The sequence below is a fragment of the Meleagris gallopavo genome, chromosome 1, assembly GCF_905368555.1.
Source record: "Meleagris gallopavo chromosome 1, MGAL_WU_HG_1.1, whole genome shotgun sequence".
Lineage (NCBI taxonomy): Eukaryota > Metazoa > Chordata > Aves > Galliformes > Phasianidae > Meleagris > Meleagris gallopavo.
Window position 1 is genome coordinate 142,632,540 of NC_139404.1, and position 15,238 is coordinate 142,647,777.

At 40.9% G+C, this 15,238-nt stretch overlaps 1 protein-coding gene across 6 annotated transcripts in view; it reads right to left on the reverse strand.

Moving 5' to 3' along the window:
• Positions 1 to 15,238, reverse strand: part of FARP1 (FERM, ARH/RhoGEF and pleckstrin domain protein 1) — a 202,736-nt gene that overhangs the window by 160,727 nt on the left and 26,771 nt on the right. For all 6 annotated transcript variants that reach the window (XM_085215602.1, XM_085215601.1, XM_085215600.1 and 3 more), the window contains one exon: positions 2,318 to 2,513. In XM_085215602.1, the coding sequence (XP_085071728.1) occupies positions 2,318 to 2,488 (171 nt within the window). In that variant the 5' untranslated portion in view covers positions 2,489 to 2,513. The remainder of the gene's footprint in view (positions 1 to 2,317; positions 2,514 to 15,238) is intronic.

Below are 15,238 nucleotides of genomic sequence, written 5' to 3' on the forward strand. Positions count from 1 at the left end.
TTCTGAAGCTGTGAGAAACACAATAGCTTATCAGTTTATCCTCATACTGTATTTGGAAGGTTTAGCCAGGAGCTGAAGTTTCAGAAAAAGCAGTTCAGACCCCCAGTAGTGCAAAAAGCTTTTACTTCACTAAAAAGCAAACGCACAGATGTGCTCAGATATATACATTTAACATCTCCTGCCATAGCCATACTTGCTGCTCCTAAAATATTTTGTTGAAATGGCATCACTTTCTTTTTTCTCTGTATACTGCACCAATCTGGTAACAAAAAAAAAAAGAAAAAAAGCATGCTTATGAATGAGAACATGGCTTTTTCAACATGAATAAAAAATTTGTATGTATTGGAAAAAAAATCCACTTCTATGAGATGGAACTAAAAAATTAATGCCTTTTAGAGTAGGCTGAAAATCATGTTTATAGTTCCATTTGGCTACGCATAACTTGGAGACGAAAAGCTTCAGGAATCTGCTCCAAATATTCTGCATATTTCAGAAGTTCTGATTTTAAAACCAATTGGACTCTCATTGAATGGACGTAGTTATGAAGTAAATGTCTGAGGAAATATTCACACTGAAGTGATCTGAATGGTTGTTACAACCTAGGTCTTCCAGAAGCCACTTATGTTTATAAACAGAGAGAAATCTGGGAGTCTTCTAATACTGAAGGTGGAAAAAAAATGTTTTCTCAAACTGCCTGAAGCAAAGCTAGAGTTATACAGCTGTACTGCAGCCACCTGTTACTCACGCTTGCTTCTACACAATTTAATGATTGGGATTTGATCTGAAAATAGCTCTTAGTAAATGTTTGTTAAAGAGCATTATAAACTTTAATTAATTGTGTTATTTCCCAAGAGTTTTTGAAAGCTTTTAACAGCTAGGAAAATAAAATCATCACCTCTCTGTCATTTCTCGGAATTTGTATTATATACAACATGCAGCAAAATTCTCATCAGAATGTGGTATTTTAAACGAGAGCTGTATTTTCGGACAGTAATTTGTACTCCAAAACTACTGATTTTACTCTGCTCACTGTAGATATGCAGCAGGCATTCTGAAGGGTGCAAAACCATAACAAGCTGCTATACAGGTGACCCTTTCAATTTGTGACAATGCTGTTTACAAATACGTGTCTGGAGAGTTTTCTTTCTACTGCAAGAAATTCTAAGACTGCCTATGCAGTTCCAGTCAGATCACAAACAGCAGCAGAGAGCAGCTCAAAAGGCACGCGCATGTACACACCCACAAAACAAAAAACACCTTACAAACAAGGAAAACTGAATTTTTATGTGGATTTTCCTAATCATAACTCTTTCAGCTTTAATACAGGGATAACATTTCACCAGTGAGCATAAGCAATTTTATACAGCAGTACACATGTGAGCTCTACACATCTCGATGGTTACTCCTCATTTCACAAAAGGGAAAACTGAGCCAAAGAAGGCATGGAGGTTACTATGGCAACATAAAACGCACGTAACAAAGGATGAAATTTGAACTCAGGTTTCCAGTTTCCTATTCACTGAATGTCGAGAACTTTGGAACACATACATTCCTCTTTCATAACAGCAACGGTGTTCAACAGTCTTACCGTGTTTATCACCTGAGTGCAGCATGTTAAAGTCATTAATGGTTGCTAACAGTTAGATAGTATAAAACATCACTGTTACTGTGTTACTGTATCAAAATTAATTCAAACTTATTGCTCTGATCACGAACACAGACAGAAGAGCAATAGTAACTGTTTGCGCACTTGGCAAGTACAAACCTAGATTAACATCAGCAGATGTGAACGCAGAGAGAAACTTTAGATGGGGTAGCTTTGATTCTTTCCCTGCCCTCATTGCGTGTATGAGCACTTGGTGCCTGTATGAGTGATAAACTGGTGATAACTTTGATGATTTCAAGTTACCACTGTCAGTAATTGCCAGAGGGCTGGAAAATAAAAGTCATCTAGTGCTATAGTTTACTACATCAAGAGCACAAGAACACCAAGGAAATACATCAAGTATTCAGAAAGTAGGGGAAGCCAGTGATGTAATATGTGAACAGAGAAAAAAACACCAAAGACAATCACTTCCTTTGAAGCTGTTCAAGCAGAAACCAAATACTAACTGTAATTTACAATTCACTTAACTGTTTAACATTATTCTGTTGCATTCATCATATATTTAACACTGATATAGCTGCCATCTTCTCTACTAGAAGAATCCATTAACCAAAAAATTGCAGAGCAGAAATAAAAAGAGAACTGGTTTTAAACCATGCATTTTGAGAAATGTTTCAACAATCCTTAGCCACCCAACCCTCATATCCTTACCGGAACTTCAAAAGTTTCTTGCGTGTCATCCAGCATCTGAATTTTGATGGAGATGAGTTTTCCTGGAGGTATCAGAGGTGGTTTCTGTCCATGCTCCAAGGTACTGATCCCAGCATTCTCCTGAGCTCCTAACCGGGATCCTGCTGTTGGCCTCTGCTCTGTTTCACCCATGTTTAGATAGAAACGTTTCTTATATCTGATAAGGGAAGAAAGGCAAAGACGACTGTATCACTTGCAAGTAACAGCTGTTGCGTGTACGCATTATGATATATGTACTTAAAACTGATATACCACCAAGCACCCTTAGCATGAAGCAATACTGTCCTCAATATATTTTTATATATCATATAAGGACAGGAAAACCAGGCAAACTTCACACTTTTCAAAATACAGAGATTAATCACCTGCTGGGGTAAGGAAGACAGTCCAGCTGTGGTACCACACAATGAGAAAAGAGAAATAGTCCTTCTCTCTTGGAAAATGCAACGAGACCACAATGGAAACAGATACTGTGATACAACCTAGTTTGCAATACGTTATGCTAACTTTATATACTTGCAAATCAGGCTGTCAGAACTGTGTGGAAGATGAGGAACAGATGAGCAGCTCACCACCTGCTGAGCACCCTTCCCTCTTGGCCATATCAGCACTTTCTCTTTTGCTCCTTCCAGTCTCCCCCAGCCCTTTTGCACTTCCACCTTGCTTGGGGCTCAGTGAAGCAGGAAAGAAGAAGGGGTACAAGATGACCCCAATTATATGGCCTCAATATCATGTTTCCTTCAGGGACTAGCTCTGCTCTAGAATACAAAGCCTAATGCGATCCCAATGGTAGGTCAAGGACTGTGAGAATAGGCCATGGAAGGTCTAGAAAAAGTCAGAGCAATGTCACTAATAGGGAAAAACAAGGTTCCCAGCCTTGCTATGGTTCCTCACAGAGTCCTTTAAGAAGCAAGAGAACCTCAAGGAACGTCCCATGTTGACAGAAGGCTCCACCATTACCAGTTCACCAGCACAGCTCACTGACAAGGGATGTCTTCTTAGCATCCACAGAAATAAACCTCTGGCTCACTAATTTTGTTTCCATGCAGCTTTTGCACTACATTACGCAGTGCATCTCTGCCAAATAAATATTCTATCCTAGAAAGGGAGCCTACCTCCAACAATGATTCAGCGTGATTTTTCATTATCTGGCACAGTTTTCAACCTTTTTTTTTTTTTTTTTTAATTCAAGGATCATTAGTTTTACTTGTCAATTCTTGCACATCACACCAGAATTTTATTTCAGTTTTTTCCCCTGTCATTAGACATTCTGGCCAGATTTCTGATGTAACCTGCTGCTACCGTCTATTTGTCTTTCTCAGTAATTACATTTCCATTCCCATTTTATGTGCTGATCAATGACCATTAAAAAAAAAAACAACACAAAATACAGAGCACACACAAAGGACAGAAACATAACTTTCCAGTCAAACAGAGGCACAAGAAAAGTGCTGCTGTTCACAGCCTGGTTTTACTCTGAGGTTAAGATTATTGAGAAGCCTATGGGAAAAAATAAACATAATATTGTTTTACGTACTGAAATGTCTCACCAGTTCTACAGTATGCCATAAAGAACAGTGGTATAAAGAACAGTGGTATAAAGTGCCACGTAATAAGATACCATAAGGAGGGAATAAAAACAAGCCTGTCTTCAGCAGGATATACTATTTACTGCACATCACTCTTCCACTTCCTTACTAATCTGTTCCCACAGACTTCACCCAGCAAGCAGCTGGGGGTAAAAATTTTTTAAACAGCGGTCTGATTAACAGAGAAGAAGAAATGCATTAGCTGAGAAGGCAGGGAATGAAAAATTAGGGACCACACACCTCTCCGTCTCAACTCAATAGGCTCAAGTGAAGGAGAACCAAAAGCCAGCAGGAAACACAGAAGCTTGCCCACAGGACAACGCAGTCAGTACATCTGAGTGCCACAAACTAGTGACTTCTACAATGAGACAACGATATTACTGCAACCCAAGTGCAAGCCAAATAGCAATGAAGCAAATGCAATTCAATCTTCATCAACTGGCATGTGATGTAAAACATAATTGAATCAATTCAATTGATTCTATTCTTTAAAATTAATTAAATTAAAACCTTTAATGAGACAAGAAGCATCAACAAGAAAGCTGCAGTTGAAGGCAGGAATTGCAGGAAGACAAAAGACAAAGCTGTAGAGCAACACTCCAGGTATACATATAAATAAATGTGATTTTCCTGCATCTAAGTACACGGGAAAATTTAAGCACACACAATGTCTGAAAATGCCACTAGACACAAAGATATTGTTCTACAGCCTTGTTAATTCAAAAGCTGTTTTAAGAGCTCTCCAAAAGTCACCATACGCCATATTCAGCACCAGTACTGAAGAAAGGACTTCCACAATGGCTGTGTTATTACAGCAGTCTTTGGCTAGTTTTATTTCATACAAAGGAAATCTGTTCTATTTATCAAATCCAAAATGGAGGAATCAATCCACTGCAATTCAAGTTATACCATTAAATAATCAACACCAGGAAATATTCTGGAGCTCACATCTTTCTGTAAATGTTCTGTCTGGATGATCCAGTGGCCCACACACATTCAGAATGGCAAATAGACTTGATGAAATATGGAAAAAGGATACAAGGCTAGGAGCCAAAAGAAACATGGAGGAAAAGTGTAAGCCAAACCACTTCACATACATAGCTTAGAGGGCTTTTATTATTACTATTAGCAGTACATAATATAGAAACTTTTATATAATATAAGAGGGCTGCTCTGAAAGTCATGCCTCCCATTTTAATATGTTGGCCCATAACGTCAGAGATGGATGGTGGTGGTAATACAGCAGACGTTGAACCTTCCCACCAGTATCCCATTACACACTGTTGCTGTGTGACAGATGGCAGCAGAGGAGCAGTCCGGCAGAACAGCGTCTGACATGGAAGAGTGTATGAAGCAGAAGAATGTCACTGAATTTCACCATGTGGAACAAACGGCACCTATTGACACTCATAGGCGCTTGCTGAACATTATGGAGACCAAATAGTGGATGTGAGCGTAGTGAAGCGGGTGGTACATTTCAGCAGTGGCAACAGTGACATGAAAGACAAGCCACGTTCTGGGCAGCACGCACAGCAGTCATACCACAAAATGAAGAGTGTCTCAAGCAGCTTATCTATATCATTTGGCTAACAGTGGTCACTATATTGAAAAAATAGTGTTTTGTAGCTCCAACAGTGTTACTGTGCACTTTTTAATTCTTGCAGTTTCCATGAAAATAAATAGGAGGCATTACTTTTAGAGCAACTTCTGAAAGTTACAACCATTCAGTTACATATGCACGCTTCACTCTGGAAGCAAAGATCATTAAGTATGAGCCATCACGAACATAAGCATCTGCTACTTGCAAACTAAAAGCAGAGCTTTTCCCTTTTTCAATCTCTGCCTCACATATATACACATATAAATATCAGCATGCTACAGTGGACATTATTAAAGTTTTGCTTATGTATGATGCTAGTCCCACTCACTACGGCTCTTCCAACTCTGGCTCAATATATTTATTATACCCTTATATAAAATGGGCCTTAAAGATGGCAATTACCCACTCTAAAATAATACAGCATATTGCCAGGCTGCATACTTCTCTCTAAATCACTTTGATTTAGATGACCAAGAAGGTTACAGAATGCAACAGAACAGTAGTGAGCAAATATTAAGCAAGCCCAAGAGGATTAGGCTACCTAACATCTGTCACAATGAGAAGGATCAAATCTGGACACTGGATGGAGAATTTTAAAGACACTCTCACCCTCCTCAGACCCTTCACTGAGCCAATGAACCTTAATAATCCAAAAGAAAATAATTTAGTGTTTTGTTCTTTGCTGGGTTAACAAATTAAATTGGCTCCTGGCACACTGGCTAACCTAAAGCCAGGGTGAGCTAAGCACAGCCAGCCTTTCTTGCAGCTGCTGGCAAGTCTCTAGCTCAACTCAATCCACCCCACATAAGGCTACCTACAGCACCAGGAGGGTAGCCATTACAGAAAGCTACATGTGTTACCAGATAAATTAGTAAACGTGTTTTTGTCCTAAGCACATGTTAACAATCCATTTACACAGACGCTACATGCTCAGACAAAAGCTTCAAGTTCTGCATGTACACTTCTGCAGTAGCTGGACAAAGGCCAAGATGGGCCTTAGCACAGCACCACTCAGGTTGTCAGTGTTCAAACCCAGGCCCCAACAGGTGCATTTTATAGCACTTGAAAGGTTCAGGTCAAATGAAGTTTCCATGTATTTTACTTTGTCAGAAGGAAAAACAATTAAAGTGATCTAGCAGTAGCCTAAAAGGACCTACGAGTAGAAGCAACAACTTTTTTTATTTCAGCGGGGAGAACTAAAGGTAAAAAAAGAAATTAGGAAATACTGAGAAAAAAAAGAAGAAATAAGACAATATTTGAAACACCAGCCTGTTGGAATACACACTCATCTAATCCATTAATCACTCAGCTTTCCTAAGAGACAAGAAGGTTTAGACACTTGAGGCAAGCAGTTCACAAAGCCTGAAGGCTCCTCCTGCTGAGGCAGCATGTCACCGGGAACAGAGGCCTTTCCCACTTTTGTTTAAGCACACTTTCACAGCACAGATGGGAAACACATGGTACACTATTCATCTCTTAAAGATGGGGGGAAACGGCTGCAGTGGAGTGGAAAGGCCATCCTTACAGTTCGCAGAGCAAAGCAGCCCCAAGACTGGGGCTGCAGTCCAGGCCTTTCAGCTGCTGGCCTACTCCTGTAACTCATATCACACAGCAACCAGACATCTGAAAGAGGTCAATGTAGTCGACATGACACCAGATGAAATGACTCAAACCATCTCAATGACTTACAAACCAATAGAAGAACTATGGCAGTACTGGAAGACTAACAAATAACAAACCTTCCAAGGGATAATAAATGTGGAGCAGCAATCCAGGCAGACAACCAGCAAGTGCTTATCATGCTCAGCTTCTTGTAAAACCTCTGGAAAGCCTCAGCGGCAGAGAGAATTAAAAGGAACACCAGCTTGAAAACACTCCTGTACTCTTCTTCAGTTCTAAGAGCCTCTATATTTGCAGAAAAACATAGAACTCGACAAATTGGAGTAGGTTTAAAAAAAATCATAATAAATAAGCTATGAGGAAAGAAAGGATGCCTGGCATAGATCGAACACAAAGAGCTCAGAGAGAAAAGCTGTGGCAAATCTGTGAGGCAGAAGATGCCACCATCTCCAAGGTCCATCCAGAGTTGCACCAGACATTAATGCTCCTGCAGCAGAGGCAGCAGGATGTGTCTGTGCCTCTGGCACTCCACTGCCAGAGGTTTCAGCCATGAAACCTCTTCATATGATGCACTGATTCTTTGCGTTTCCTTTTTCTGCTTTCCCCTTGGACAATACTAAAGTAGGCATAAATGTATGGCCCTGCCAAAAGCAAGTCACAGATCTGTGCTGTCCACAGTAAGGGAAAATTCTGTACAGTCATGACAAACTGCTAATAAAGCCACATTTTCATTAATATACCAGAATGACCATAATCATGACATGGGAAAGCAAGTTGAAGTCATATGGAAAAAAAAATAATGAAATAAAATAGCATGCAAAGAGGAAGACAAAAAACAAATTTAATCTGAAGCGATGAGGAACAGACACAGGGCCAATATAGCTCAGCTATTAATATTCTGTGAAATGTGAAGAGGACCCAAGGACTGGAGCACAAAGACAGGCTGAAGAACTGTGGTAAGGGGATTGGAACTTGGTCATCCTTGGGGTCCCTTCCAAGTCAAGCCGCTCTATGATGAAATGTTATCCCAATTTCTCTCCACAATGCCATAGCAGACTCAGATCAAACAAATATAATGACAAAAACACTAAGCTATTAAACTAAGTAACATTATTTGTTACTTAGTTCGCAAAATCTACAGTTCTGAAATAATGATGAACCAATGCAAAACAAATAAACCACCTTCAACTCTTGCTCCAAAATGAAGAACAGCTGAGAGTTTGTGCATACCACAAGTACTAATCATAGAATCATAGGATCACTCAGGTTGGAAAAGATCATCGAGTCCAACCATGATGTAACCATACTACCCTAACTCTAACAACCTTCTGCTAAATCACATCCCTGAGCACCACATCCAAATGGTTTTTAAACACACTCAACCACCTCCCTAATGATGAAAGGCAGCCAGTAAGTTAAAACTGCAGACTGAAAACTAGCTAGAGGGCAGTGGTCAGTGACACAAAGCCTGGCTGGAGCCTAGTAATGAGCAAAGTACCCCAGAGGTCAGTCCTGGGCCTGTCCTGTTTAACATCTTCATTAAAGGTCATGACAATGGGGTAGAGTGCACCCTCAGTAAACTCATGGATGACACAAAATTGGTGGGAGTAGCTGATTCACCAGAGGGCCACACAACCACTCAGGTGGTCAGTGACAAACTGGAGAGGTAGGCTAAAAAGGAACCCCATGGAGTTCAGCAAGAAGTGCAGTCCTGCACTGGGGGAAGAACAGCCAACTGCAGGTACCACGATGTGCTCAATTCCACCCAGCTGCAAAGCAGCTCTGCAGAAAATGATCTAGAGTGGAGACCAAGTCAGAAGTGAGTCAGTAATGTGCATTTGCTGCTAAGAGTGCTAACAATATTCTTGGCTGCACTAGGCAAAGTATCACCAGGAGGTCAAGAGAGGTGATCCCTCCGCTGAAGTCAGTGCTGGGGAAGCTGCACTTGGAATATTTTGTCCAGTTCTGGGGAACTCAGCACAAAAGAAATACGGGCATAGTGGAGAGAGTCCAATGTCGGGCCACAGGGCTGATTAAGAAACTGGAGCATCTCCCCTGTGAGGAAAGGCTGAGAGGACTAGGGATTGTTTAGCCTAAAGAAGAGGCTCACGAGGATCTTACCAATGCCTATAAACACCTGAAAGGAGGGTGCAAAGCAAACAGAGCCTGGCTCTCTGCAATGGTGCCCCAGGCCAGACCAACAAGCCATGGGCAAGAACTGTAACCCAGGAACTCTGAACACCAGGAGCAGCACTGTGCTGTGCAGGTGCCAGAGCACTGGCACAGGCTGCCCAGAGGACGTGGGGTCTCCTCCCTGCAGCTCTCCAGAAGCCGCTTGGCCATGGACCTGGGCACCCTGCTCTGGGTGGTGCTGCTGGAGCAGGGGCTGGGACACAGGGACAAAGAGGGCCCTGCCTGCCTCAGCCAGACTTGGGTTCTGTAGCAGTCACATGCTCATGGCCAGCCATCGCAGCAAAAAGCAGTGAATTTTGTATGTGCCAGAAAGAAGCAACTGTATCAGCTATGTTCCAAGCAAAAAACAACCACCAAAATTTGTTTATTGAGCAAGAGTTTCCAGTCTTCATGCAAGACATCTATGTTAGAATACCTGGACACGAAAGATTTATCCTCTTTAGAAATACAGAACACATTCAGTAGGAAGGAGAAGTATGTAGAACTGAAGAGAGGATTTTTTCAAAAGCTTTGAAGTCATCGTATTATGAATCTTTGGCAGTTTCTCATAGGAATATATCAAAGATTTCTTGGAAAATCTTATCTTTAAAGTCCAGTTTTCTTAAGGAACTACTGAAAACTACAAACAACTGCCTCATTAACAAAATGTTCATGCTTCATGTTATTCCTCACAGATCATACATACCTGAAATTCTGAAAAGATTCTTACCAAGAAAAACATACATTAAAAATCTGACACAAATCCAGAATGTTTTCATTAGGCTAATGGATCAGCATTTTTGTGGAAGCAAAGAAATGAGAAATCAAAAGCTCATAACAGAAAAATAGTTGAAGCCTGAAGGTCAGCAGTATAGATACTGGCATGGAGTAAGTTTGGTTGCTCAGCTCATAAAGGAAGTGCTGCAAACAGAAGGCTTCTGGATTGCTGTTCAGACTGCAGTCTGCTCCCGCTCCTATCCACAGTGCTCTGATAGAGAAGGAAGTACTACGTGAAGCTGCTTCTTCTGTACCATTGGGCTATCTTTTGGGATTAAAAAATAATTTTATATATATATTTTAATGAATTCAGAAATAGGGAGGCTTTAGGTGTGGTATAGTCAAGACCAGCACTTGAGACTCATGAATAATCGCCCTGTATAGTCAGTGTAGAACAGGATGAAGAGGGAGTTCCTCAACTGGGTTTAGTTTCTAAAAACAGATTTAATATTTTTTGGCTGCCTACTTTTTGCTTGTCTCAGAACTGGATACTCTAGCATTCTGCACACTTTGTAAAAATTGCAGCAAAGAGAAATGGCCTTAAGTAAAGCAGAGTAACCATAAGAGCATGCAATTCATCACCTGTCATGAAAATAAAGACAGCCCACAAAGTTGCCTATCGTTGTTGGACACTGAAATCTCTAAATCCCACTGCTTTGCTTGATAACACCAAATTAGCTAGATTGTGAAACCAACATAAAATTCTCAGACTGTCACACACTGGCACATAGCTGCTGGCAGGCCATTAGCGACTGTGTTACTTGTCCCTGAATTTGATGCTGGTTTCTTATTCCAGCTAATTTGGTGTTACCAAGTAAGCGGACTGCACTGCAATATAAATCTGAGCCCTCGGTCTGTCCATCAGACTGTACCATAGAAATCGGGTCAAGTGCCACAGCAGCTTTACAGAAATTGAAACTAATCAGCGTACCAGTAAGGTAGGCTGAAATCTGGAATAATGAACGTATATGTATGTACAGGACAAGACATGACACTAAAAACACGTCTTGCAAGCCTGTCTGTAGAGCATTCAGAGTAACCGCACTCATTACTACTTCTACCTTTAGGGCCATTCAGCTTCCAGCTTGAGCTCATTTATCGTCATTACGCTCAGGTCCTCAAGCTGTTTGTGATTCTGCGGTGCTAGCAGCTGTCCCAGATTCCAGATCTTCTGCCAGGATGTCAGCAAAGAGCAGTCCCACCCTGCACAAATCTAATGCATACTATCTTTCCTCCTCAACTACACACCTGTCAGTAGATCTATCAACGAGTGCAATAATATATTTCTGTACACTTTTGCAATTGCCTCTGTGAAAAATCTCATCTCTGAAGCATAAGTACAGATTGCTCTGTGAATCAAGCCAGTCTAGTCTGCAAACAGTATTAGAAAAAAAAAAAAAAAAAAAAAAACAACAACACAAAGCTGAAATTACTTTTGATGACTGTCAACAGTATCAACAAGGCAGTAAACAGACTAATTCCCTGCGTGCTATGCTTTCCAGACAACCTTGAATTAGAAATTTCTGGCAGGCAAGGAACCCTTTTTGTTTCTTCTCTGAATCCCGTTCAAACAAAGTCATCACAAATACATACATACACACACACATACACAAATATATACCTATACACACGTATGCACACACATATATGCCCACATACAAATGCAGCAATTGTACATACAGCCATTACGTTAAGTGAAGCCTTTATATGCTGACCTTCTGAAAGGAACTCCTAAGGAGGCTCTTCATGCAAGGTTTCCTTGGACTAGCTGTGACCACTCCCCAAGCCCTAGGGACTTGTTTCCGCTCCTCATTCTTCACTATGTTCACTTGTGCCAATGATTGATGCTATTTACTCAAGTCAGGAATGCCAATACTATAGTCAAACCAACAGAGCCAATTTTTAAGTTTTTTTCAGCTTTTACATCAGCCAGCCCCAACAGCACTGTACAGACAGGTAGTTTTGGCTATTCCTGAAAAGGAAATTAGTATTTCATCTGCAAAGCAATGGGAATGGTCAGTTCCAACTGCTCAGATTGTGACTGTCCCCCAACAACTGCATCTTCCCTTCAAAATCAAGGACAAAGTCTGAGCCAAATGTCTTTCTGAGGGAAGAGGATTTCAGTAGTTTACTTGATCCCTGGCGAAGAAGAGGCTCAGAGGAGACAACAACATGAAAGGAGGTTGTGGTGAGATGGGGGTTGGCCTCTTCTCCCACGTAGCTAGCAATAGGACTAGAGGGAATGGTTTCAAGCTGCACCAGGGGAGGTTCAGGCTGAATATTAGGAAAAATTTCTTCTCCAAAAGAGAGGTCAGGTTCTGGAACGGACTGCCCAGAGAGGTGTTGGAGTCACTGTCCCTGAAGGTGTTCAAGGAACACTGAGATGCTGTACTGAAGGACAGGGCTTAGTGGGCAATATTGGTGGTAGGCGGACAGTTGGACTGGATGATCTTTTGCAACCTCAGTGAGCTTATGATTCCATGAAATGGAGAGCTCCAATCAAGCCCAAATAGCCACAAATTCCTTAACAGCTCAGAAGCAGATATTGCTGCACAACTGTTTGGTTTACTAATAGACATACTAAAATTTGAATAGACAGAAAAGCTGTGGAAACTTTATTGCTATACAGCACATGCTAGGAACATACAAAGAAAGATTAAGAAAGCCTCTCATTCTTGTGTTCCCAAACAGGAAAGTTTCTCAATCAATTGGATCCCCTCAGAGCCCACGGTTTGTCATTGAAAACACAAGTGAAGTGGGTAAGAACTTAAGCAGTTTGGTAGTTCAGCAGTAATACGAATCCCTCCTGAAACCATTAAAAGCATTTTCCAAAACCCTTTCATGCCATCGCTCTGCATAAATAAAGCTGTTGCACCAGCTGGAGTGCTCTGGGCTCACTCATCCATACAACACCTCATGTGAAAGCCAAGCTGAATATGCTCATAGTAGAAGAAAGTAATCTGATTTGCTTCCAGATTTAACAGAATTCTGAAAGGGATCCAGCAACTCATACCCAGCCTCAAGTTAACATATACATTTTCCATGAAATAAAAACATGTCGAAAGAATTAATAACACACGATAATAATACTACCGTTCAGCATTTGGGGGGAAAATCTGAGACAGACCTGCTTTTGAGAAATAAACAGCTTGCGGGATATATAATTTCTCTGAACCAAATGCAAATACATCGTTGAGGTATTCGTGCTGACTCCTCCAGATAGCTGTCAGAAACAGGATTTCAACCCTGGTGTTTCAGCAGCCCCCCAGGAACCTCTCCCATCCCCGAGCATGCAGACACCCAGAACAAGATGCTGCAGTCAGCATGCAGAGATCCCACTCTCTATCCTGTTAAGACAGAGACCAGGTACATACGATTTGTTGTGCTGATGGTACACGGCACGGGAATGGAGCAGCAGCTCATGAGCTGATCAGCACATGCTGTATAAAAGCAGCTGTGCATGAGCTCACACCACTCTCATGGCCCTGAAGCTTGTAACCACAGAGGACAATGACATCTACAGTCAGCATTACGCACCCAGGGAAGATGCCTATCCAAACATGTTAAATTGAAGTCATAATGGTCTTGACTAGTTTCCTTCTTGCCCAGAGCTTGTGACCAGAATCCCACAAAATTATTACATATACACAGTATATGGTCTTACCCTGGAAAAACACATTTATGGTCATGATTGTATGCTCAGTATATAACCCACTATAAAAACAGAAAAAAAATCTTGCAGGCTTTAAATATGTAAACATTTGCAACTGAAAGAGACATTTGATAAATTTGTAAAACTGCTCAATATGTTTGAATACAGAATTTTTTTTTTTAAATATTAATTCTTTTACCAGAAGCCTTCATTAGCTTGGCCAAAGAACCACCACACTGGTAATGACACAGCTCCCAGCAAGAAATGCTTGGGCTATCAGGAAAACTAAATCGCTTTTTGTACTGCTGTTTAGAAAACAACTTAATAGACTCATTGGCATCCTGGTGGACATGCAATGATTGGGTTGGGAGGAGAGACTGCACAGAATCTAGATTGAAATATCCTACAGAATTTAAAAACTGTTTTTTTTTTTTCTTTTGTCCCCTTGCAAAATAGTTGTAAAACTTACAGCAAAACCTTCAAACTTGCTTAGGTTTCTGTCTCATTTCTCTTATTGCTTCTACTGTTCGCACAAAAAGAACTATGGAGAAACTCTACCTGTGCTGAGCTGTGCAGTCTAGACACTGTCTGTCCCCTTTTGTCTGACGACAGCTCTCCCAATCTTCTAAGATACAATACCTCTCTGTCTTGAGATAACTGATAACACCACATTTCTTTTGTGAACAGCTATCAGAGGGTTTCTGTTGCCACAGGTAAGCCTACATTTTATTTCCAGCTAAACCGTAAGTATATGATATGCTGCATGAAGACAGACTTGGGTTGTTTTTCACAGAAGGCAAAGATAGACCAAAAAACCTGTTAGTTGCCATTATGTCTGCTAAATAAACTGCTTTCCCTACTATAACGTACTTCACAGTGAAAGCTGGCATAAGCTACTCCAAAGCACAGCACTGCTATTGCAAGCTTTACAGGCTGGATCTGGAGATGGGCTTGCCTGACCAACCACACCACTGTACCGTTATCAGCAAACCTGTTTCAGTACAGATTACATCTCCCTGGATTCTGACACATTTCAAAGCTAATTACTCACTATCTAATAAGTGTGAAAAAGCATAATCTGCAGAATCTCTACTTTTTACCACTGGAGGGGCCAGTGGATAGCATCAGTTTTCTTCTTCTGTTCTCCTTGCAGTGTTTGGAAGCAGACAAAGAAATATTGTCAAATCTGCCCACTCTCCTGCACCGTTCTCCTTAAAATATCCTCAGAAATAGCACCCAAAAACAGTCTTTACAATCTAAACGGAACGAAGAAGTGATTCATCTTTATTTTTTTGTTTTTTTAATTAAGATATCGCAACGTAGAAGTTGCCGGAGAGAGATCATGAAAAAGAGGGCCAGTGCAAATAATGCAGGACTTCAAAAGGAACACTGCCTAAATGATTTTGATGGATGCTCTCCCTAAATAAAAGACTTCCACTACCACCATGGTGCAGCCACCATAAGGCATCACA